Source organism: Astatotilapia calliptera, chromosome 23 (genome assembly GCF_900246225.1).
Source record: "Astatotilapia calliptera chromosome 23, fAstCal1.2, whole genome shotgun sequence".
Lineage (NCBI taxonomy): Eukaryota > Metazoa > Chordata > Actinopteri > Cichliformes > Cichlidae > Astatotilapia > Astatotilapia calliptera.
The window spans coordinates 32,104,723-32,127,396 of record NC_039323.1 but is presented as its reverse complement, the minus strand read 5'-3'; the positions used below and the strand labels follow the sequence as shown (position 1 = coordinate 32,127,396).

The window sequence follows — 22,674 nt, the reverse complement described above, 5'->3', positions numbered from 1 at the left end:
GTGCGTTTCTTCTTCCTATAAGTTTATTCCCTAAGAAATGAGTAAAAAGTCCTTTGAATTTAGACAAGACTTTAATGATTATTTTCCACTTGTTTATACAAAGCAGTTTTTACAGATTAGGGAGCAAAGTTAAAACAATCTGTTACAATTTAGTACCTGGAAAGTGCAAAAGTACATTTTAACGACGCCAAAATAAAAATCATGCTGTACATTATATACTGTATTCATAAATAATCACAGATATACACACATCCATTTTGGTGACAGTTACAGAGAATGTAGCTAAGACACAAAATAGTACTTTGATTTTTCTTGGAAGTCCCATATTCTTGGTTCCCGGTGCAACTGCGACGGACTAATGTGTGGAATGCTGCTTTCACTTGATTCACAACAAAGTTTGGGACGAAGGAGAAGGAGAAATCTACCTCTATGTGGACACCACGCTGGGATAAAAGGCACTCTGTTGCAGTCGTGGAATAACTCAAACAGTGGTCTTTGAATGAAAAATGTGAATAAACAAAAGAAAAATAAACTGCATTAATAGAACATTTTGTGCACCTTTCACAGAAATCTCTTAAAGGAGGACACAGATTGGTCTTTGCAATCCACCAAACTGACATTTAAATAAAACAAAATACAAAAATCAGAAAAAAACAAACAAAAAAAAAAAAACGAGAGAAAACCGTTAGAGCGACTCTGTGCCCAGTGCCAAACCCACAGGGCTGCAAAAGTTCACAGAATCAGACAGGAATAAAAAAAACATTTGGCAACGGAAAATAAACTCTCACTCGCACACTCACTCGCTCAGGTATGGTGCAAAATTATGAATCACACAGCAGTTTCATACTGCGGTATATTACAGAGTAATGCAATCACATTCACATGCATGTTTGTCCCAGTTGACCCAAACATTCTTGAGGCCCCACACAAGGAAAACTCTGAAATCAGTCACTTTAAAATAAACAGGAAAACGAGCGAGAAGCACAAATAATAAAAGAGAGATGGGGTTTGAGGCAATGATGAGAGCTAAAGGCATTCAGAAGGGGAAGAGAGGGAGTCCATTTACAGTCCCAGTTTAGCCATAGGAAGACTGGAAAATAGAGGATCTGACTGAGCGAGGCATGCTGGACAGAAATAGAGGAAAGGAAGCACCAACAGGCATGCGATGAAGGAGCTGTATTGCTGATAACACTGACATCTCGTAAAGCCCTTAAAGATTTCTACTTTCTCCTTCATTTCTAAACAGTTAGAATAGTTTTTAAATATGTCACTCATGAGACAATGTGTGAAAAAAACTGCTACTTTCACTTATGGATAGAAACAGATTCAAGTAACTTAAAAACATTCAATGAAGTACAGAGAAACGTGACGTTATAGTCGTTTTTCGTTGCACTGCTGTGATAAGTCTTCATGTCAAAGCTTGTTGTGATTGAGAATGTAGTGTTTTTTATTTTTATTTACAAAACTAGATCTTAAATGATATGCTAATGACAAAACATTAAAAGTACTTTTTGTAAAATCCCGTCAACAAAAATTAACTGAAGCATCCAACAGAATGTGAATGGATTTGTTTACACGAGATATCAACCAATTTTCCCACGAGGTGATGAAGCGAGTCATTATTTTATCGTTTAACCAGGCAATGCCTCTTGAGGAAACGGTGCATCATGTTAATATCAATGTTAAAATTATAATGTTTGGTAAAAACACTGCCACCTAGTGGTGAAACTGTTAGTTACACTTTGGAAAGGGGAGGGGGCACTACAAAAAGTACCTTTAAACACCTTTTCTGATGTTTCTCAACAAAAAACGTCAGCTACACCCCAAATGTAAAAACGAAAAAACAAACAAACAAAAAACTGACTTCTGCATCACTATTTCTTGTCTAATCTCAAAACCAAAATGCCATGCATATGAACAGATGCCAAGCTGCTGGGCATGCGCACGCACACAGACATACACACACATAAACCAAACTCCCAATAAAACATCACTAAAAGATCACACACACACACACACGGGTATATAAAAACGATAGAAAAATGCAGACAGTTTGGTCTTGTGAGTGGTGGAGCCGTCTTACTGCATAAGGCTGCGTGGTGGCAGCTTTGAGGCAACCATGAATCGTCCTGGCCTGCAGATCACAGGCAGAGTGTCTGCACCTAAGGCTAACTGAGGGGGTGGGGGAGCAAAAAGGCCACTTGAAACAATATTTTTAAATAGCACACAGCAAAACTGTGTGCAAACACACATCCATCCATCCCTGCATACATACAAGAGAACAGTTAGTTAACCGTTAAATGAGGCTGACTGTAGTAAAGATTCTGATGATGAGGGCAGCTGTGGCGTGTGCGAGAAGTGGGCAGTGGTGTGGTTTTGCTGAGGCTGGCGCTACTTCTGCATTGGAACCACGGCGCCAGCGCCATGCGATCACAATCTAAAGCAAGAGCACTCAAATGCACATGTGGGCATGCAGGCTTTGTGGTGCTCCTGCACCCCAAAACCTACCCCCTGATAAAACCGTGGGAGGTGATGGGAGAAAGAATCTGCTCGGATATGAAATGACAATGTGCGACGTGCTTGAAGGGGATGGTTTAAAGGCTCGGGGGACAGGTGGGGAACGGGTCAGTTGTGGTCTTGCTGGGTGTTGTACACCGTCTCCCCCGAGGAGATCTGAGTCAGTCTCTTGCTGGAACCCCACAGCTTCCGTGTGATCTGGCCCGAACGCATCTGGGAAGAGTGGAGGAGGAGGTGGAAGAAGTGAGGCGGAGGAAGGGGGGGGAGAGTGGGGAAAGAAAAGCGTGAAGTCAAAGGAAACAGGGGGAGGGGGGTGAGGGGGTAACATGATTCATGAGTGATCGATTAGTTCATTGGAGCTTAAATGACTAGTGAGGCAAACAAAGAAAAACAAATCAAAGCTCGAGTCACTTTGGTGCGAGTCAATTTGAATGGAAAAGATAAAAAACTGGAAGGCGCAGTGATTCCAAGGGGGACTGTCTGGATCAACCTCCTACATGTGTGCTAACACACTATTTACATGATCATATTAAGCCGGTGTGGCACAGGATTAGTGATTATTCGATTGTAGCTACACTGTAAATATGGCTTGAGTTTGCAGAATCGTTAATTAGTCTGTTTCACAGCATTTTTTGTTATAGTCCGTAGAGCACACTCAAAACACAGAATGTAATGACACTTCAGGTAGACAGCATCGGATGGAGTTTTGCACAGATGTCGAGTATTCGAAAATACAAAACAGAAACAAAAACACAGAATGAGGTGCACACAAGAAGTCGCTTCGATTTCACAGTTGTGGTTCTAGTGGCTGAAGGAATGTGGCTCAGATGTGTTTGTGTGCCTGTGTAGTTGTTTTGTGAGGAAGCCATATGACTGTGTGAGACAGCCATCCCTGAGAAGAACAGGTGACTGTGGGTTAAAAGGTCAACGTGGGGTATATGTGCAGCAGGTCTTGTGTGTGTGTGTGTGTGTGTGTGTGTGTGTGTGTGTGTGTGTGTGTTAAATCTATAGCAATAAAAGTGTTATAGGGGATGAACAGCACTAGAGCTTGCTAAGGTTTGTGGGAGGTGGAGGTGGGGCTGAACACCAGTTGGTCACGTTGGTGGAGCAGGCGTGTTGGTGAACGAGCGCGGAGCGGGGCCAGTAGGGGGGACGCCATGAGCGGCGATCCCTCAAGGCTCTGAGCGATGTAGTTCCGCAGCGAGTTCTTTACCTCCGCCGGCTTGCCCACGGCCACGATGATCAGCTTGCCGTCCTCCAGTCCCACCAGCACATGGCTCTGCTCCTTGGTGGCTGAGACGCAGCACACTGGCACCCTCATGGCCATGGGCTCTCCGCACAGAGACAGGCTGCGGAGGAGAAACAAGCTCGAGGTTAATATCTGTAACCTTTCCATGCATGTAGGACGCGCAGCTGCCAGCGAGCAATTTTTATTTGGGACGGTGTCGCTCGTTATGCTCCGAAACAGTTAAAACGTTAAAGCACAAAGGCCTCTACTCTTCAAAGCTTTCGATGAAAGGCTTTATAAAACAGAACAACTGGTGGAAGAGCCAAATACCAACAGCTAATGTTGATTCAAAATCACCAATATTGTTTCTATAAGTTTACCTGTAGAGGTCACGGATGGACAGGTATCCCTGCTCGCTGCCGATGACTACATACTCCCCAGAAACACACATGTCTGTCACCTGCTCCATCAGAGGCTCGCTGCAGAGGTGCTTCCCATTTACAGAGTACAGGTGGAGGGCGTTTTTATCCTGGCAAGAGGGGGGAACAGAAGAACATTTAAAACTTTAACTGCAGATCAAAGGAGTTTATATATCTGAATTCAGATTTAATCTAAAAGAAGTCTGACTATAAACCAACATATAAGCACATATGCCCTTGAAACGCTGCATTTCTCACGCTCCCTTCTGCTCACCTGTGCGCATACTTACTAGTCTAAGCCCAGTTATCAATGTGATCTTTAAGTGTCTGCTGGTCAGATTAGGTCTGTTCCATGGTGGCTTGTTCTGTGTTTCACGTGCACTGTGTTGTAATTATTAGTTTATATTTATTTAAATGTAGAGGTCTGAGTCAGCTTATAGCTTTTTGGCCTGCTCTGACTGTCAAAAAAAACAGACACGTAGAGATGTGCAGAGAGTCCTACCCACCTTTTAGATTGTGTGTTAGCCTGAAAACTTAAAATGTGCACACACCTTGAGTGTTGCTTTGCCCTCCAGACAGGTATGAACCAGCATGTGACCCTCCCAGGACACAGCCAGGTGGAGGATAGAGAGCGGCAGCGAGCTGTCGCACGGTGGATGCAAGCAGCGCATGTACTGACCCCGGCGCACAGTGTGGATGATCACCGTCCCGTCCTGTTGAACGGAGAACAAAGCTCAAAGTAATGCATGTGTTTAGTTTAGGGGGGGGGCTTCAAACCTTTCAGGTCTGCCCGTCTTCAAAGACTCACAATTCCAGCACTAAACCCTTTTCCAGCTCATTGACTCAGCATGTGATTAGAATAGCTTTTCACACATTCTCACGGTGGTATTAGAATTTAAATGAGCAGACAGGATGAGATGAAAAGCAGCTGCAGGCCCTCAGCAGCAGTCAGGCGTGTAGACTTACCCGTGCTCCAGATACAGCCATGTCCAGCTCTGTGCTGATGCTGACGCTCACCACCTCGTCCGTGTGTCCATACAGCACCTGAATAGGTTTGGGATGGAGACCAACAGGAGCTCCACCCTGGCATAAAGACAAGTCCACAATCAAACCAAAAGATTTTTAATCAGCATTTTCTGTTAAAAAGTGAAATCATGGAATTGTTTTCATTCTTAGGTTCAAACTGGAATTAAAACTAAATCCAACTTAGACAAGAAGTCACAAACAGTTTCTAGTTAATAGCTCCTTATTAGGATTTATTTTTGCACTTTTATTTTCTTATTTCTGCACATACTGTGTACATTTTATTCTGTACATATGGTAATTATTCACTGTGCTTGACTTGCTTTTTCCACCCATGTGGGAAAGTACTCGATTTCTGTTGTAGGATTATAAAACGTATGACTGTGCAATGACAATTCAGAGTAATAACGTGTTGTAAGTGTGTTTCTGTGCGAACCTGCTGCAGAACCTGCCACACCATGCAGGTTGTGTCTCTGGAGCCAGAGATCAGATGGATGCCACAGTGGTCTGTTGACAAGCAGGTCACGATGTCTGAAGGAGAGATGAAAAAAAAAAGCACAGGTTAAAACAAAAAAATAAATAAATAAAAAAAATCACATACAGCAATACACCTGACCAGTGGTTGTTTCTTTTTGGGTTGATAATCACTTTTTCAGGTTTTTTACCATCTTGCTATCTAGAACAACTTAGAAGCTCTCAATTTAGAAGCTATCCAATCACATGCCTGCTCCTCGACCTTACAAACCTAACCTAGTGAGGGCAGGACTGTCATATCATAGTTTTCAATGCGGTGCGAGTGAAGACTTTTCCTTCTTTACCCATGTGCCGGATGTGCTGTCCTACAGTCTTTCCCTTAACCAGTGAAGTGACCCGCAGGCTGTTGTCCCAGTGCCCACCACTGAAGAGCAACTTTCCATCATGGGAGACCACAAACAATCCAGCGGTTACCTCCACACCGGGGGCGAAGGGTCCTGAAAGGAAGCGCTGGGTTCTGTGAGGAGATAATGACAAGAAGACAGAGATCACGCTACAGGCAGAATATCCATCCATCTAGATATAAAGGGCGTTACTTGATTTGCTCACTGCTTGCTGTTGCATGGTGTTTCACCAATTACAGGTAAAGAAAAATGCAGATGTTACATTCTATTAAAATATGTATTTCATGTTATATTACCAACATTTAGTTGTTTGTTATTATACTTAAGAGTCCTGTACAAGCTGATGAAACTGGGCTAAAAGTATTAGATTATAAAATATATACAATAATTTATATTACATAAAATAAAAGTATACACAAATAAACTCCATTATTATTATCATCATCATCATCATCATCATCATTATTAGTGTTATACACCCTGCTGATCCATGGATAACTGCACAGTGCCCACCATGCCCACTGCCTTGCAGGACATGCAAATCTATTCTAAATGAATTGAGCACCAGAGTCAAACCCAGTAAAAGTGCTTTATAGTATAAACAGACATGCTGACTTTTGATGATATGATATGCATATGATGATGGTGCAGTGTCCTTACTTGGTGTTAGAAACTGTGGGGTCCTTAATGAAGGTGAAGTAGTTGGAGATGTTCTTGTTATAAGGCAGCCACCCATGGGTCCCCACCAAGCAGTTCTGACTCACCGTTACCTGCAGACAGCATGAACACCACAAAGGCATCACTGCCACTGATCAGTCATTCCTCTTCACCTTTCCTTGATTCTTTTCTAAAACCAGAAAAGCCAAGTACAAAATCATGGCTCACCATGGTGTCTGGGCTCCCCTGGGTGATGAAGGAATGTGACTGATTCTTTGGGACCACAACCTTAACCAGCGGCACATTGTCACTGATGCCCTTCATAAAAACACGGTAATACGTTTGGTCAAATTTTAGCTCACAGCATCTGACATGTTAGGAAAGAAACTGCAGTATTTTATTTTATTTGAGCTAATACCTCAACAAAGAAGGACTTGAGGTCACTGAGGTGCTCAAACATGCTGGTAGGACACGAGTCCAACTGAGCTTTCCTTTTCTCCACTTCCTCCTGAGACAGGCGCACTGGATGGGGCTCCTAAACACACACGCACACAAACTCAAATATCAGACTGAGAGCAGCAGATATTCACTAACAGATGCCAGAGTGAGTCTGCACCTTGAGTAACTGGCAGGGTGTCTGACCAAAGTTGCTGATCATGCCTTCCAGAGCCTTACGCTCCTTTTCATCAGTGATGGCGTCCAAGTCCACCGCCCCTGCAAACCCAGACCATTCTCTTAATACTAATAAATTACTGCACTTATAAACGCAACAGTCACGGTGAGATGTGACAGCCTGACGGCTGCTGTGGATTCGTTACCCTCATATGTGCAGTAGTAGAAGACGTTGAGGGCTTCCACCGCTGCAGGGCCCCTCTGTTTGTAACCAAAGATCAGATCAATCCACTCGTGGAGGTGGGCTGACACATACTCTGATTCCTGTAACAGAAAAAATGCGATTACAACCCAAACACTCCAAAGCAGATAGTGTCCATCTGCAGTTACAGGTTTTAGTCACAGGTAATCGAGTACTGCATCATTTCTTTCTTATACAAGAAACATATGTTTGATTTTTACCTGGAACTATTTGACTATTACTGCCTTCCTTCTGCATGCTTTCAAATGACTGATAGTTGTGTTAGATTTAAAATGTTGTGCTTCTAGGTGCATTATCACCATCTGTTTAATCTATATGATCTATTTAAAGCAGCTTTAAGAAGCATCCCGATATGTCAGCTAACTCAACTATTGTCTGGAAACAGTCAGTCTGCGATGCATCCAGACTTGCACTGTGAGCGTCTCTGCTGTGGGAATGATCCCTAAGGAGTGACATCACACAGCAGTGGCAGTAAAACTGCATCTCACCAGAGCTTTGCGGTGCTTGTAGATGAAGTCTTCAGGGGACTTGGCCCATTTGGGCAGAACAACATCATTTACTCTTTCCTTGGAGATCTGCAGGCGACCCAGATCAAATCCTGCAACGAGACAACGAGAACAAAGCATGAGGATCTAATCGTATTTGTCTATGACAGCCACACAGAGCACAAAAAGGACTACATTTAAACTGGTGGTAGCTGTAATATCTGAAAAGATTTCTGCATACATACACCAAAAAGTGAAATCTCACCATTTTGGTTTTCTAAGAACTCTGGGAAGTAGAAGAACTCAGGGATGAGCTCCTTCACGTCGTTGGGGTTGTCCATGAGGGTCTGCCATGTGGCTGGGATGGAGTGGAACTGACGGTCTGCACAGTCGAACCTGGTACAGTCAGGGTGGTACAGATTAAGCTCTGCAGGCTTTCATGCTATGATTAGAGTCTACAGCCATACAGATAGATGCACATAAACAAGAGGAAAGAGGATGGGAAAATAAATCATGTATAATGAGACATTTACCGTCCACTCTGTAGCTGGATGTGCAGCGACGTGAAGGGCTCCACCCTGATCATGTAGTGCATCACGCCGGCAGCGTTAGAGTAGTGGGTGCCATAATGGAACCTGTCTATGGTTCCTGTTGGGTCTTCAAAACTTTCATACCTGACGGACACATTTAATGTGTTAGTTAATGCTCTCAATGATCAAGATGCTCGTCAGAACATTTGGATGTTAATTCAGTACGAGAGTGAAACGTACTTTTCTCTAACCGCCTTTGCGTTGCGTTCATTAAGCACAGCGACTGGTTTTGACAGGTCCCTGAATACCCGAGGATCAGAAAGGTCCAGCTCCTCTGAGGTGTAGTCCGCTAGAATCCAGGGAAACTGAACAAACGGCCACAAATGATTCAGTCAGAATGGAAATGAAATGAACCAAGAAAGCAGGCTTATGGGTTTCACAGCTGTACAGTATTGTACTGAGTGATGAACGTACCACCGGGTACTGAGCCAGGTTATTGTACGTTCTGCCGGCAATCGTGTTGAGCTGCATCAAGTAGTCAAAGTTGGAAATCTCTCGGTTCACCCATTTCTGTGACCAAACCAAGACACAAATCCTGTGAGCTCATTCTACTCAATGTTGCCCAAGAACCCTTTGTTCTCTGCAGACAGAGCTTAATATTTCAATGATTTTTTCCTCAGTGGTAAAAGACACTGTTGGTCTTTGGTCTTTTAGAAGCTGCAGAGTTTGTGTTAGAAGGCTGATACTGTTACTGAGTCCTGACCTGTGTGAGTCCGGAGGCTTTGAGGAGCTCCTGAGGAGAGCGGGTTTCATATAGGTTGAGGGATCGCAGCAGTAACATGCGGCTGTAGACTTTGTTTCTGGCCTGTAATAAAAACACAGTGTTAGTATCCTACTTTTTTCTTTCACTAATTTACTTGCTGCTCATAGAAAATAACACTTGTGTGCCAGCACCTCTTTTTTAAAGTTGAGGAAATAGTTGGTTTGGTCAATTAGGAAGATTTCCAGAGCTGAGCGCCGCAGGTTATAACGTCTAAGGTGGACCTCTCGGATTTGCGACAGAGGCCATTTGAAGTCATGACCCACTCCTTTGGGGGGGAAAAATGACACATCGAGCATTAAGTCTGTTCTGTCTTTCTCTCTTTTTGGCCTCCACCTCTCTCTCTCTCTGTGCTTCCTCACCTTCCTCCTTCTCCTGGCTGCTATCATAGAAGTAGATGTGCTGTGTGGTGAGTTCCAGGCGGCCGGGAACCACGTCCACTATCGTCACCAGCTCACAATCCTCCCACAACACCAGCTTCTCCTTCTGGCCCGCCTCATCTGCTTCAACCCTGCAGGAACCAGAGTGGGATGTTGCTTAGAAAGCCTTTCAATAACTCAGCACATCTACACGTGAATATGTTCTGTTGATTGACAGTCATTATTTGGTGACTGACTGGTTGTTGGCAGCAACAGGGTCGTCCTCTGGCAGCTCCAGGATGTCATCTTCCAGGTCGCTAACTTTGACTTGCTTCACTGCCTCCAGCAGCAGAGACTCTGGGTTTAAACGCTGCTGATGGACACCTGAGTAAAGCAAGTGAGACGGGTGGAAATTAAAAATTGAGGCGGCAAATTAATATTACGCAGCACTGCTAAAAATCAGCTTCTGTGCTCTCCTGTCAAGGGCCATCAAATGACAAAACCATACTGGGTTAGCTCAGCTCTACAGGTTTATGTACGCAATTTGTTTTTGGGGTTCCCATATAACCGTTCATATACTTTGTCTGGGCAAAAATGCAAATTGGAAGGATTTATTATAAGATTAAGCCCTAGAATAACAACATCAGTGTTTTTTTACTCTTAGTTCCACAAATCTGTCAAAACACGTGGTGCTTAAACTAATCCATCATCTCTGAAGAGGAACTACTCAAAGGCAGACAAAGACCAAGATGATATCTGACATTATTCAGAGACACTGTTTAAGAAGACAACATGGGCCCAGAGGAGGCTGAATAGGAATCTGCTGCCCTGCTCGTGTCCCCAAAAACAGCTGAGAAGCAAACCTCTGATGCTGCAGTGATGTATGTGCACAGCAAAGCTGCAGCTGTGTTGCTCTGGTGGGACTGAGCTGTTAATCCTATGCAAGCATGTATTCATGCACTACACTGGGACAAAGCTAAGGTTCAAAATATCTTTAAAACACATGGATTTAAAAGATGGCTGCATAAGAGACCTGCTTCTAGAAGGACTCTGACTTGTTTCTCATATCTGTTTCTGTTAATCTGTTTATCGCAAGTAGGTTGGATGAGTGTGTTCATGATATACTGTACACACACACACACACACACTTCCCCTATCGTTACATCCACCCACTGATGCCTCTGTTAAAGCAGCGCCTGCTGCCAAACAGAGACTCTAAAGTCAAAAATATTCAAGCCTACATTTCTCTACAGAGACAACTCAAGTGGCAGGAGCTCGTCTAAACAGAGAGAGATATTTCAGAGAGAAAAAGAAATGCTATCTCACCCAGGTTGTCTCTCAGAGCACTGGCCTCTCTGTGAGCATCAAAGTTGTAGTTACGGACCAGCTTCAGTCTCATGCGGGAGTAGTTTTCAGCACTCGATACCCTCCAGTGCATCTCATCCTGGCGCCTGTTAAAAATGTTACATAGGAGACTTTAAATACCTCCAAATCACACTTAAACTTAAACCCATCTAATTCTATTCTATTTATGCACTTATATTTTTCCCTCCTCATACCAGTGTCATTCTTTCCATTTCGTCTTTCTGAGCCTGAAGCTCATATTGAGAGCATTTGTTTTTAGAAAGTGTACTTTATTTTTTTAGAAAGTGTACTTTATTGGTCCCCGTGGGGAAAATCCCTCTCTGCATTTAACCCATTCACTCAGTGAAGCAGTGGGCAGCCACTGGGCGCCCGGGGAGCAGTGTGTAGGGACGGTACCTTGCTCAGGGGTACCTCAGGGTAGCTGTTCAGGGGAATCGAACCCCCGACCTTCCGATCATGGGGCCACCACTCTACCTACTGAGCTATCCCTGCCCTTTTACAGCAACAGGAACCATACTATGGAAGAACAAGAGTTGAAATCAGTACCTGTCAGCCCAGGGCCCTCTCTCACACACCAGACCCCGCCGCGCTGCCTTCCACTGCCTCAGGGTGGCGTTATTCTGGCTGTGCTGCTGCTTCAACATGCTGTTGTAGCGGAGGTTCTCCTGGCGGCCACGGCGTGAGAAAGGCTCCACAAATTGCTCCTGAGAGACAGCAGAATTTTGATTTATTTTTATTTTTACAAAGAGGAGCTCTCTGAAGTCATCACCAATTCACGAACATGCCAGCTAACCTGGAAGCGGATCTTGCTCTCTCCTCTCTCCCGCTCTCTCTTATGCAGGCTGACCATGAAGGCCTCGTAGCACTCTTTCCAGTACAGAGCCATGGTCTCGTGGCCCTGACTGAACATCTCGATTTCATACTGCTTCATGTACGGAATAATCTGAAGACAGACAAAAGACGGGCAAAATGAGTAACTCTTTCATTTTTGTCCTGAAGCAACAGCAGCACTATATTCTAATCTCCTACATATTTATCGAGGTAGACACGCCATTCGGGTGAGTTGCAGTAAAGCTTGAAGTCGTCGAAGAAGGAGGGGCTCCCGTTGGTGTCGGGCAGCTGAGGCAGGTGCAGCTCCATGTAAAGGAGGCGGTGGACTTTGGAGAGCAGCGTTCGCAGCAGTGGAACCAGGAAAGAGTACATCTCCTCGGTCTGCTCCTGGATGGAGCGCCGCAGAATTCCCTCCACCTTCCCTAGCAGGTAGCATGCCTCGTCCTGGCTGGAAATCTCCTTGGTCTGCAGGATGCCGTTAAGCTTGGCGGTGGCCATGGCACACACCTGGGACAATGGTTATTTATTACTGTGTGTGCATGCGATGCAGTATGACGATGGAGCACTGAACAAAAAAGGTTCACCTCTGGGTCTTCCTGAGCCATGAAGCCCAGGAGCAGTCTCAGTCCAACCTGGGAGAGCTGGAACCACTGGGAGCCAGAGGAGTACCACACCATGAGGCTGTCCATCAATGTCACCGCCTCTTCCAGCACCTTCTCTGTCCACAGTGCTGGGTTGATGAGACCCTCTGCCTGCAGGAAGTCTTGCACCATGTGAAGCAGGCGAACTGCATTCTCGGTGTGCTGCGGTAGCGTAGCAGCTGAAGCCTCTCGGTTGTCGCTCACCGCCCACTCCAACATACGCTCCATCAGACTAGAGGAGAAAGAGAGCGCACGGAGATCATTCAACACTTTTTAAGCTTCGACTTTGCCCAGCACTGTTAAAACTCAAATAGAAGGCTGACCTGAGCTTGATTTGGTCAACAGGAAGGAGCAGCTCATTGGCAGTTCCCAGTTTGGTGAGAGCAGAGAAGACCTGACCACGCTCCAACCACGCTGAATCATCGGAGCCCTCGACGCCTCGCCACATCACACACAGGATGATCTCCAGCAACATGCTGCACAGCTCCTCTTCTGCACGCTAGGGGGCGACATTAGACCAAAGAAAGAGAGAGCTGTCATTAGATCAGTAGGGTCAAACACAGGTTTACTAAAGGCCACAGCGGAAATGACAATCACAACATGAGCCAGAGATATATGTGTAGTTTACTGACACGCTAATTGTCTTTAAAGATGAATATCCCCACATAAGCTTCCAGAATTCGCCTTCAGCAAAATGTATTAAGAACACAAAATTACAGTAGATTAGATTAAATAAAGTGCCTTTTATTCATCTAATGGAGAGTGTAACAGAACGTAATGTGAACAGGAATTAAGCAGCCTTAACGTTGTGCTTCGTACGTAAAAGAGTACTTTTTATTTTACCATTTAATGTTTTCAAGCTTTACTCCAACCTTCCTACAGCTTCACTATGACCCTCCTTTGATGGCAGATTAATTAGATAGTTTCCAAATTTTATGCTGTTCAGAATAGACTGGACTTCACATAGATATATAAAGTATTTCAGCCATTAATTATATGTAAAGACTACTGGGCACTGAATTCTGGGTAAACTGAGTAGCGGTTTGTGAAACAGGCTTAAGATTAAGCAGCGACTCCTTTTCCATAAACCACTTTGAAAATGTCAAATTAGAGGTTCTAACTGACAGCATCCTGCCGTGGGAAGAGACAGGTTGTCTCTCTCTGCTCTTCCCTGCAGTGAGACACTGAAGTGATGGAAAAAAGCTTACTAGATAAAAGTCAGCGGTGGGCACCCTGAGGTGACAGTGACATTTCCCTCAGTGAGTCGGAAGCTCATGCTGTTTACTAGCATTAACATCAGAATACTGACTACCATATACCATCGGACTGCAGGTTGAGATCAGTTGTTTTGAAAACTTGCAAGTGATAATTGGATTCAATCGAATAATCAGATCCATGACTGATGGAAGGTTTTCATTTACAGTTTGCACTCAGATTCCACCGACTGACATCACTACTGCATGTTTACCTTAGAGACCATCTGTTGGCATTTACGTCATTACTATTCCTCTGCAGGAACAGACGCTTCCTGCACCGTGACTCCAGTTCTTTAATTCTGTTTTAGAGAGTTTTAGGAGGAGATGCAAGCAGCCACAGTTTGTGCTGTCACTCTGTACAAAGATGTAGATGTAAAAAGGGATACAGGGGACATGTCCCCCCAAAAATGTGCGCATTTGTGATTTTTGTGTTTTCTTCACCAGAATGAAGAAAATGCAACAAACAAAATGTACTGGACCAGACTGTGTGGCAAGACCCCCGGTTTAACATCTTCTCTTCCCGTACCTCAATATTTGAATGAATCCTAAAGCCAAGCCAACACTTTTAAAAAAAAGACAGAATAGACATAACAACAAATTAAATCTGGGCATTAAAACTGTTACTCAGGCTGACCATTAGCTCCTTACAATGAATACACACGCACACACACACACACACACACACACACACACACACACACACACACACACACAGTGCTGGTTAACAGTCACTAAAGCCGCTGAACATTAGCCCCTAAAAAGGGAACCATTTTCTCCTGATTGAGTAATGTTTGCTTAAGATTTTGGAGCCTTAAAATTAAAACACAACATCTCTGAGCCAGTTTAAAAGTCTCTTATGTAATAGAGGCCAATAGGCTTGATGCTGAATGCAGAGACTGTAGGAATATCAATAAATAGTGAAAGATGGACTAATTGAGGACTTGTTGAAAATAACTATTTTTTTTATTCCTGGGCTCTGATATAGCAGCTTAACAGGATCCCCAGTTTAATATTCCTTATTGATTTTTTTTCTGGGGCTTGTTTTTTTTATTTTATTTGAAAAATAAGCAAAAGCATAACATGTTCAATTTAAATCAAGTGCAAAGCTGTGTAGAAGATTCGAAGGATCACCTCAACATTGTTGAAAGACTCCCCCAGCGAGATGTTGTCACTAAACAGGAAGCTGTCTTCAGTGAGGGAGGAAGTTGCGTCTCGATCCCCGGAGTTCCCTGGGAAAGGCTTCGAGGTTTCCAGTGGTGAGGGTGTGCTGGGCATGCTCCCAGGTGTCTGGCTGCCGCTCTCTCCACCCTCATATGCCTGCAGATGGGACAAATCCAGCATCAAGCCCCCTGATCTTCCCACCACCCAGGGCTTGACGTGGGGCTGCGGCTCGGTGGAGGCAGAGGAAGACGGCGTATCCAACAGCGAGATGACGTCGCCATTCTCCAGGCTGTCCACAGAGCGGGTATCACTTATGCTGATCCGGTCATCCTCCACCCGGTCCAAGCGCCCGGCACTGCCCGCCCGTGCCCTCCTCTCCAACGGCAGCTCCAGACGGTTGCTACCGCCGCTGGTCCGGCTCAGCTCCAGGCTGCAGGTGCTGACAGTATCTGAGCTACGCAGCGCCAAGGACCCTTCGCCCCTTAGGTACAGCCGCATGAGGGTGTCCTGCCAACACTGCTGCTTTGAGATCTGAGCAGCAGCATCCTGTTGGGACTGAAGCAGCTGGTACACCTAAAGAGGAGGTAGTAGATTCAACTTTGAAGATGACAAAAAACAAAACAAAAATCTTCAAAGGCAAGCTGTAAGTTACAGATGGAAAGAACTTGAATTAAGGCTTTTAAACATCACCTCACTGGTATTACCTCACTAAACACTTACCTGACTGCAACTTTATGATTACTATCAGTAGAGTCCAGAGCTATTGAGGAATTATGTTCCTTTGTGAATTATGACCCAATCACTGTTAAAAAAGGAGGATAAGGCAGCGAGCGAGCAAGCGCTTGGGGACAGGGGGAAGGAAAAAACTCCCTTTGAATAGGAAGAAACTTGAGCAGAACCAGTCTCGGGGTCAAGCCAGAATTAACTCCCCTAAGTGACAAGGGTGTCTGCATTTTGGCCCATCTAGACGGTTACGCTCCTGCTTGGTGCTCCAGAGAACCCAGGTTCTCTAGGGAACATTCAAAAAGCTTTCCTCTGACTGGAAACACACTCACTTTCCAGTTTGAACGCAGTTTGAACAACTGTAAAGTTTTTGGCCATGCCATGGTATCTATGATTAATGCAGTGCCACTCTGACTGTTAAGGCTAAGAGCATTATGTCTATAACTTCCTTCTGTTCCCTGAAAGAGAGGAATGAGAGACATCACCAGGTTCCCCTGCAGCACATGTGGGCTCGGTGAATGGTTAGGGGTAACCATGATGACAGGCTGTGCAGGCAGGCCCATGCATATGTCAGCACAGGTCACACAGACCGTGATATTGCATACAATATATATTGTATGTCGTTCCTTTCCTTCAGGGAACAGAACATATAGACATAACAGTGTTTTTATTAATGTATTGTCAGTTAAGAAGGTGAGTTGTCTCAAAGCGCTTAAATTTTCAGGTAAAGACCCAACAGTATAACAGAGCGCCCCAACAATCAGATGATTCCCAGAATACAAGCACTTGGTGGCAGTGGGGAGGAAGAGAGCACGAACTGGAAACAAACGAGACAAAACACAAAACTACAAGAGAGAGTAGACAAACGTTAATAGTGGCATATAGATGCACACTGAAGGCTTTTCAGGGAACTTAAGACAACCTGATAATAAAATGTTTCAATAGTCCAGGCTGGAAGTCACAAATGCATGCACTTAGATTTTGCAGATGAAAGAAGGCAACGCTCGAGATTTGTTTAATGTGTGTAGTTGCTATACAGAGATCATATACCATGTTTTATCACTGCCTGTAACAGCAGGGCAACTAAAGTTATAACTGTTTCCTCTCAGCTGTTCATATGTTATTGATCTACTAATGTTCAATAATTATTTTAGACTAAATCATTCATCACTGTATTCTCTCTGCTGCTGATGTTTTCACATGGATGTGAGTATAATGCACTGATCTAAATGTGTGGAGGCGGCGAAAATAGTGGCAGTGAGTGCTGGAATTTTCCAGGCTTAAGCTGAGGACGCATTATTATTATCACTTCAATAAATAAAAAGGAAATAACGTATGAAGAGAAACAGAAAAAGGAAACAGAAAATATTGTGCAAAGGATTAGATACTGTGCACTGATTGCAGGAGTCATTTCCTGTGTGCTAATTTGCTAATAAATATGATGAATGGTGTGAGTGCAGCAGGTTTAAGTGCAGGTGTTCCCTCACCCTCTTGCAGACGATGAGTCGCACGCTGGGTCCGGCCCGGTGAGTGAGCTGGACCAAAGCCATCAGGTCCTTGTAGTTTACCACTTGATCTGCAGATTGTAGACACATATGCTTTTACATTGATCCAAGTATATTCAGTATTGGTTGGTTCATTGAAGTGCTAATGCATTATTTCCCCTCAGTGACCGAAATGTACAGCCTGTACCCCACCAATCTGTCCAAAGTATCTTTACCTGTCTCCATATAAATGCTTTTTGCCTTTAGCACCAGTGTGTTATCAGCGTGAAAGTATAATCCACAGTGCTTTTGTTTTTAAAGAATAACCAAGTTATGCATTATGCCAATCCTTTATGTTCCTATATGTGTACTTGTTTTCCTACTAAAGAAAGAAAAAAAAAAAGCACAAATTTTTAAAATGCACTGAAGCAAGCTCTGACCTGTATGGAGGACTTGGTTAAGGAGACAGCGGATCAGGGTGGGAGTGATGTGAAGTTCAGAGAAGAGCAGCGATAGACCGGAGTAACCCGCCTCCCTCAGCCGCAGTCGCTGCTTATTTTTCTCATAGAGCCGGTCGCAGCGCAACATTCGCTCAAACAACTGCACGAAGCGGAAGAGAATCACACAAATCAATGATTCTGAACATTTTTTAAAGTAACTGTGCTGAAACGGATGTAGGATATTCCTCTTCGGTAGTACTGGTGAATTCTCAGAATGTCATATTAACAAGCAGGCGGCTACATGCACAAACAGCATGTACACGCAAAAATGTGCATGAGTGTTTTCCAAGACAAAACAGAGCACAGGATCAGATCAGGAAGGCCAAGGCTAAAGTAAACCTCACAAACTCACTGATGTCAGTGCTAGCATGCATCAGCTGATGTCTGACACTGATATTAGTTTATCTTTATATATAAGATCCATTTCTCACCTTATTATTTAATATAAAACAGCAAATTTCAAAGTTTGCCTTTCTTATCACCATGGTGCATTATTTCTATTTAGAAACACCTAACTATATTAAGTTACAATCAACACTGATGACTGTGGATCTATGCTAAGACACTGAGATGGCTTTAATGACGCTTCTGTCACCTACCTTAAAGACAAGTTCTCGGAGTCGATCTGAGTGTTTGTTATTGAGGAGGAGAGCATAGCAGGAGTCAGCCGCCGCGGGTTCAAAGAGAAGCAGGAAGAGCTGGTCTTTGGCTGGGCTGCTCTGCAGAAGGCTCAGCAACAGCTCCAGCAGAGCACACAGCTGCAAAACAAACGACCACAGTTCACCCATCACATCTTCCAGTAAAGACTGTACTATACTTTCAATTTTCATATCATCTGCTGGTTTAGACACGTTTCATTTCTGCTTTAAGTGAACCTTTGCTGTTTCACATTGGTAGCAAAGCTATCTGCTATAAACTATACTACAAACCGTACATACCCAACAACACTTTTTAAGCCTGCTTTTAGCTGAGTTTTGATTTCACTGAGGACTATCTTTAGATATACTCTTTAAAAAAATCTAAATGTTCACAGAAAAAATTAATTAAGTGCGACATAAATAAGAAAGTGAGGGAGCAGATGCCTGGATCATCTGATTATGTTGACCATATGCTCACAGGAGGTGATGTAACCTTCCACATACAACTTTTTAAGTTTTCTTAAATGAAGTGGGACTCAAAAATTGGGGGAGAGGAGGAGGTTTGACGAGAACGGTAAATGGAAATCACCAAACTGTTGACAGTAAACAAGTCCAGTGAAAGGGTTATCTGCCGAGAGTCATAAAGGAAAACGGTTAATGTCAGTGTCAGCTAACAGCTGCTGATGGGTAATGCTGACTGAGAGGAAAATGTTTAAAAATAATGCAGAGAGAAAGAGAGAGGCCAGCAGAACAGCTGCCAGGTGGGAAACGAGCGTAAAGCTTCCTGTGCAGGCATCCCTGCACTTTGGTCTCATTGGGAAACACCATATCCTGCAGTGGAAGCTCCTCTCATTTCACACTGAAATCCTCTAAATGGCACATTGTTGGGATTATCCAGTTTCACAATTTATAGGTCACCTGGCAAGCAGGTGCTAATAATAACATGACCTACTCCAAATTTATTAAGATGCTGACCTGACATATTTCAGTCTTTATGATCCAACAAAACTACTGACTGGCTCACTGTAAGGCTGAGAAAGGATTAACCTTCTGTTCTTGGTGGATGCAGTACTCCCACAGTGAGGTTTCCATATTTTTGGGGGTGGGGTGGGGTATTGGTTTTCCCTGAGGACAATCCTATTAAGCTGAACGATTTAGCAAAACAACCAGGCAGAGGAAAAGAAGCAATTTCCTTAAAAAAAAAAAAAAATAATAATAATAATAATATTTTGAGATTTCAGGGAAGCAGTTCCTCTCTGCTTCCTCTGATGTTTCTCAGGTTTATGCTAAAACTGGACCTCAACTATAAAATCCTAAATCTAACCTGATCTTCGTCTCCAATGGCAGCGATGTATCCCAGAATGCTCTGCATCTCCTCCTGCGACATGCCCTTACTAATATAGTACTTGATGAGGCTGCACAGAGATGCGCGGATGGTCCGAACGTCATCCTCGCTCAAGTCACTGTCTTTGTTAGTGTTCTTCCTAAAATATGGAAGAAATGACAATCAGTTCAAAGCCTGGCAAACAGATCCCCACCCACCCCCCACTGGAGTCTTACCCATAATAGAGGCGTATGGTGTCCACCAGAAACTGAACTCCATATTTCTTCCGGAACTGCTTCCTGTTGTCTTTGATGACAGTGGACATGTACTGGATATGACCTGCATTACAAATAAAGGGCACAAGATCTGTCTCATTAAGGAGCATAAACTCTGAAGACCCGCTGTTTTACATCTTTAATGCATTTTCATCGGTATTTAACTTTCACATAAGATCTTATTTCACTGGACACTGCTGATATCATCTGTTGCTATGAGTATCAAATCTCAAACATTTTATGAGACTCAAAATATGAGTTCTGCAGAAGACAAAAAACAACCAAACAAAAATAAACAAACATACACTTTACAATTTCAACTCTAATCTGAAAGGAATATGACTGACAATTCTGTCAGAGCTTCTTTAGTCAAAACAGCCAGACCAATGAAGGCTAAACTACTGAAGATAAAGTGTGAAGCTTGTGTTCCCGATGCAAATATGGAAAGCCAAAAGGCAGACAGCAGCAGTAAGGCTACCTGACAATAATGAAGCAATATTTACAGTGGGGCAAAAAAGTATTTAGTCAGCCACCGATTGTGCAAGTTCCCCCACTTAAAATGATGACAGAGGTCAGTAATTTGCACCAGAGGTACACTTCAACTGTGAGAGACAGAATGTGAAAAAAAAAATCCATGAATCCACATGGTAGGATTTGTAAAGAATTTATTCGTAAATCAGGGTGGAAAATAAGTATTTGGTCAATAACAAAAATACAACTCAATACTTTGTAACATAACCTTTGTTGGCAATAACAGAGGTCAAACGTTTACTATAGGTCTTTACCAGGTTTGCACACACAGTAGCTGGTATTTTGGCCCATTCCTCCATGCAGATCTTCTCGAGAGCAGTGATGTTTTGGGGCTGTCGCCGAGCAACACGGACTTTCAACTCCCGCCACAGATTTTCTATGGGGTTGAGGTCTGGAGACTGGCTAGGCCACTCCAGGACTTTCAAATGCTTCTTACGGAGCCACTCTTTTGTTGCCCGGGCGGTGTGTTTTGGATCATTGTCATGTTGGAAGACCCAGCCTCGTTTCATCTTCAAAGTTCTCACTGATGGAAGGAGGTTTTGGCTCAAAATCTCACGATACATGGCCCCATTCATTCTGTACTTAACATGGATCAGTCGTCCTGTCCCCTTGGCAGAAAAACAGCCCCATAGCATGATGTTTCCACCCCCATGCTTCACAGTAGGTATGGTGTTCTTGGGATGCAACTCAGTATTCTTCTTCCTCCAAACACGACGAGTTGAGTTTATACCAAAAAGTTCTACTTTGGTTTCATCTGACCACATGACATTCTCCCAATCCTCTGCTGTATCATCCATGTGCTCTCTGGCAAACTTCAGACGGGCCTGGACATGCACTGGCTTCAGCAGCGGAACACGTCTGGCACTGCGGGATTTGATTCCCTGCCGTTGTAGTGTGTTACTGATGGTGACCTTTGTTACTTTGGTCCCAGCTCTCTGCAGGTCATTCACCAGGTCCCCCCGTGTGGTTCTGGGATCTTTGCTCACCGTTCTCATGATCATTTTGACCCCACGGGATGAGATCTTGCGTGGAGCCCCAGATCGAGGGAGATTATCAGTGGTCTTGTATGTCTTCCATTTTCTGATGATTGCTCCCACAGTTGATTTTTTCACACCAAGCTGCTTGCCTATTGTAGATTCACTCTTCCCAGTCTGGTGCAGGTCTACAATACTTTTCCTGGTGTCCTTCGAAAGCTCTTTGGTCTTGGCCATGGCGGAGTTTGGAGTCTGACTGTTTGAGGCTGTGGACAGGTGTCTTTTATACAGATGATGAGTTCACACAGGTGCCATTCATACAGGTAACGAGTGGGGGACAGAAAAGCTTCTTACAGAAGACGTTACAGGTCTGTGAGAGCCAGAGATTTTCCTTGTTTGAGGTGACCAAATACTTATTTTCCACCCTGATTTCCAGATAAATTCTTTACAAATCCTACCATGTGGATTCATGGATTTTTTTTTCACATTCTGTCTCTCACAGTTGAAGTGTACCTCTGGTGCAAATTACTGACCTCTGTCATCGTTTTAAGTGGGGGAACTTGCACAATCGGTGGCTGACTAAATACTTTTTTGCCCCACTGTATATTTGTGTCTGCCAATACAAGTAAAGTCTGTGCATGGAAAAATGTATTGATTAAGCCAGAAATGGTATGAAATGGAAAGTCTAGGGTTGAGGTGTGTTGCAAAGTAGCTTGCAGAGGCAGCAGAAACTGCATGCAAGTTAAAGTTCCTTAAATAGGAAGAATATGACAAGCAATAGCTGAATGTGCACCTAGATCAGCTCATGTGCCTGGATTGTTAGCTGAGCTTGGCTCTGCTTCCTTGGTCTGGCTCAGAGTTACAGGACATCAACAGAGCATGAATCAAATGTAGAGTAGCTGCGTTTGTGACCCTGGTATTAAATACCTTGTTGTGTAGATGAGAAACTGTAAAATCATGTGTATTGAAACAATTATCAAAGGCACACAAATACAAATGTATAGATCTAACCTATGCGTAGCGGGAAGTCCCCTTTGTTCCAGATGTTGAAATTGAACAGCAGATGAGTGTGAAGCTGCTGCAGCAGAGCTTGATTCTTCTCATATGTCACTTGTTCTATCAGGAGCTGCACAGCAACCAGCACGCTGACGCCAACATGCCCAGCTGGCAGCTAAACACAC

General features: G+C 43.8%; 1 protein-coding gene across 3 annotated transcripts in view; it reads right to left on the bottom strand.

Moving 5' to 3' along the window:
* Positions 1–52: 52 nt before the first annotated feature.
* nbeal1 (neurobeachin-like 1) overlaps positions 53–22,674 on the bottom strand; it is a 61,792-nt gene continuing 39,170 nt past the window's right edge. For 2 of the 3 annotated variants that reach the window (XM_026158373.1, XM_026158376.1), the window contains 34 exons: positions 22,505–22,664; positions 19,950–20,052; positions 19,714–19,873; positions 18,351–18,509; positions 17,692–17,851; positions 17,255–17,343; positions 15,015–15,617; positions 12,951–13,126; positions 12,571–12,859; positions 12,185–12,493; positions 11,949–12,098; positions 11,702–11,859; positions 11,117–11,241; positions 10,048–10,174; positions 9,794–9,942; positions 9,566–9,699; positions 9,375–9,476; positions 9,086–9,181; positions 8,852–8,976; positions 8,615–8,755; positions 8,347–8,477; positions 8,085–8,194; positions 7,541–7,658; positions 7,339–7,436; positions 7,141–7,257; positions 6,951–7,040; positions 6,726–6,835; positions 6,006–6,178; positions 5,624–5,718; positions 5,131–5,247; positions 4,716–4,877; positions 4,126–4,274; positions 3,731–3,866; positions 53–2,730 (listed from right to left, as the gene is read on the bottom strand). In XM_026158373.1, coding sequence (XP_026014158.1) covers positions 2,626–2,730; positions 3,731–3,866; positions 4,126–4,274; positions 4,716–4,877; positions 5,131–5,247; positions 5,624–5,718; positions 6,006–6,178; positions 6,726–6,835; positions 6,951–7,040; positions 7,141–7,257; positions 7,339–7,436; positions 7,541–7,658; positions 8,085–8,194; positions 8,347–8,477; positions 8,615–8,755; positions 8,852–8,976; positions 9,086–9,181; positions 9,375–9,476; positions 9,566–9,699; positions 9,794–9,942; positions 10,048–10,174; positions 11,117–11,241; positions 11,702–11,859; positions 11,949–12,098; positions 12,185–12,493; positions 12,571–12,859; positions 12,951–13,126; positions 15,015–15,617; positions 17,255–17,343; positions 17,692–17,851; positions 18,351–18,509; positions 19,714–19,873; positions 19,950–20,052; positions 22,505–22,664 — 5,226 coding nt within the window. In that variant the 3' untranslated portion in view covers positions 53–2,625. Of the gene's footprint in view, positions 3,867–4,125; positions 4,275–4,715; positions 4,878–5,130; positions 5,248–5,623; positions 5,719–6,005; positions 6,179–6,725; positions 6,836–6,950; positions 7,041–7,140; positions 7,258–7,338; positions 7,437–7,540; positions 7,659–8,084; positions 8,195–8,346; positions 8,478–8,614; positions 8,756–8,851; positions 8,977–9,085; positions 9,182–9,374; positions 9,477–9,565; positions 9,700–9,793; positions 9,943–10,047; positions 10,175–11,116; positions 11,242–11,701; positions 11,860–11,948; positions 12,099–12,184; positions 12,494–12,570; positions 12,860–12,950; positions 13,127–15,014; positions 15,618–17,254; positions 17,344–17,691; positions 17,852–18,350; positions 18,510–19,713; positions 19,874–19,949; positions 20,053–22,504; positions 22,665–22,674 lie in introns of all 3 variants that reach the window. The other variant, XM_026158372.1, reaches the window with a different exon arrangement.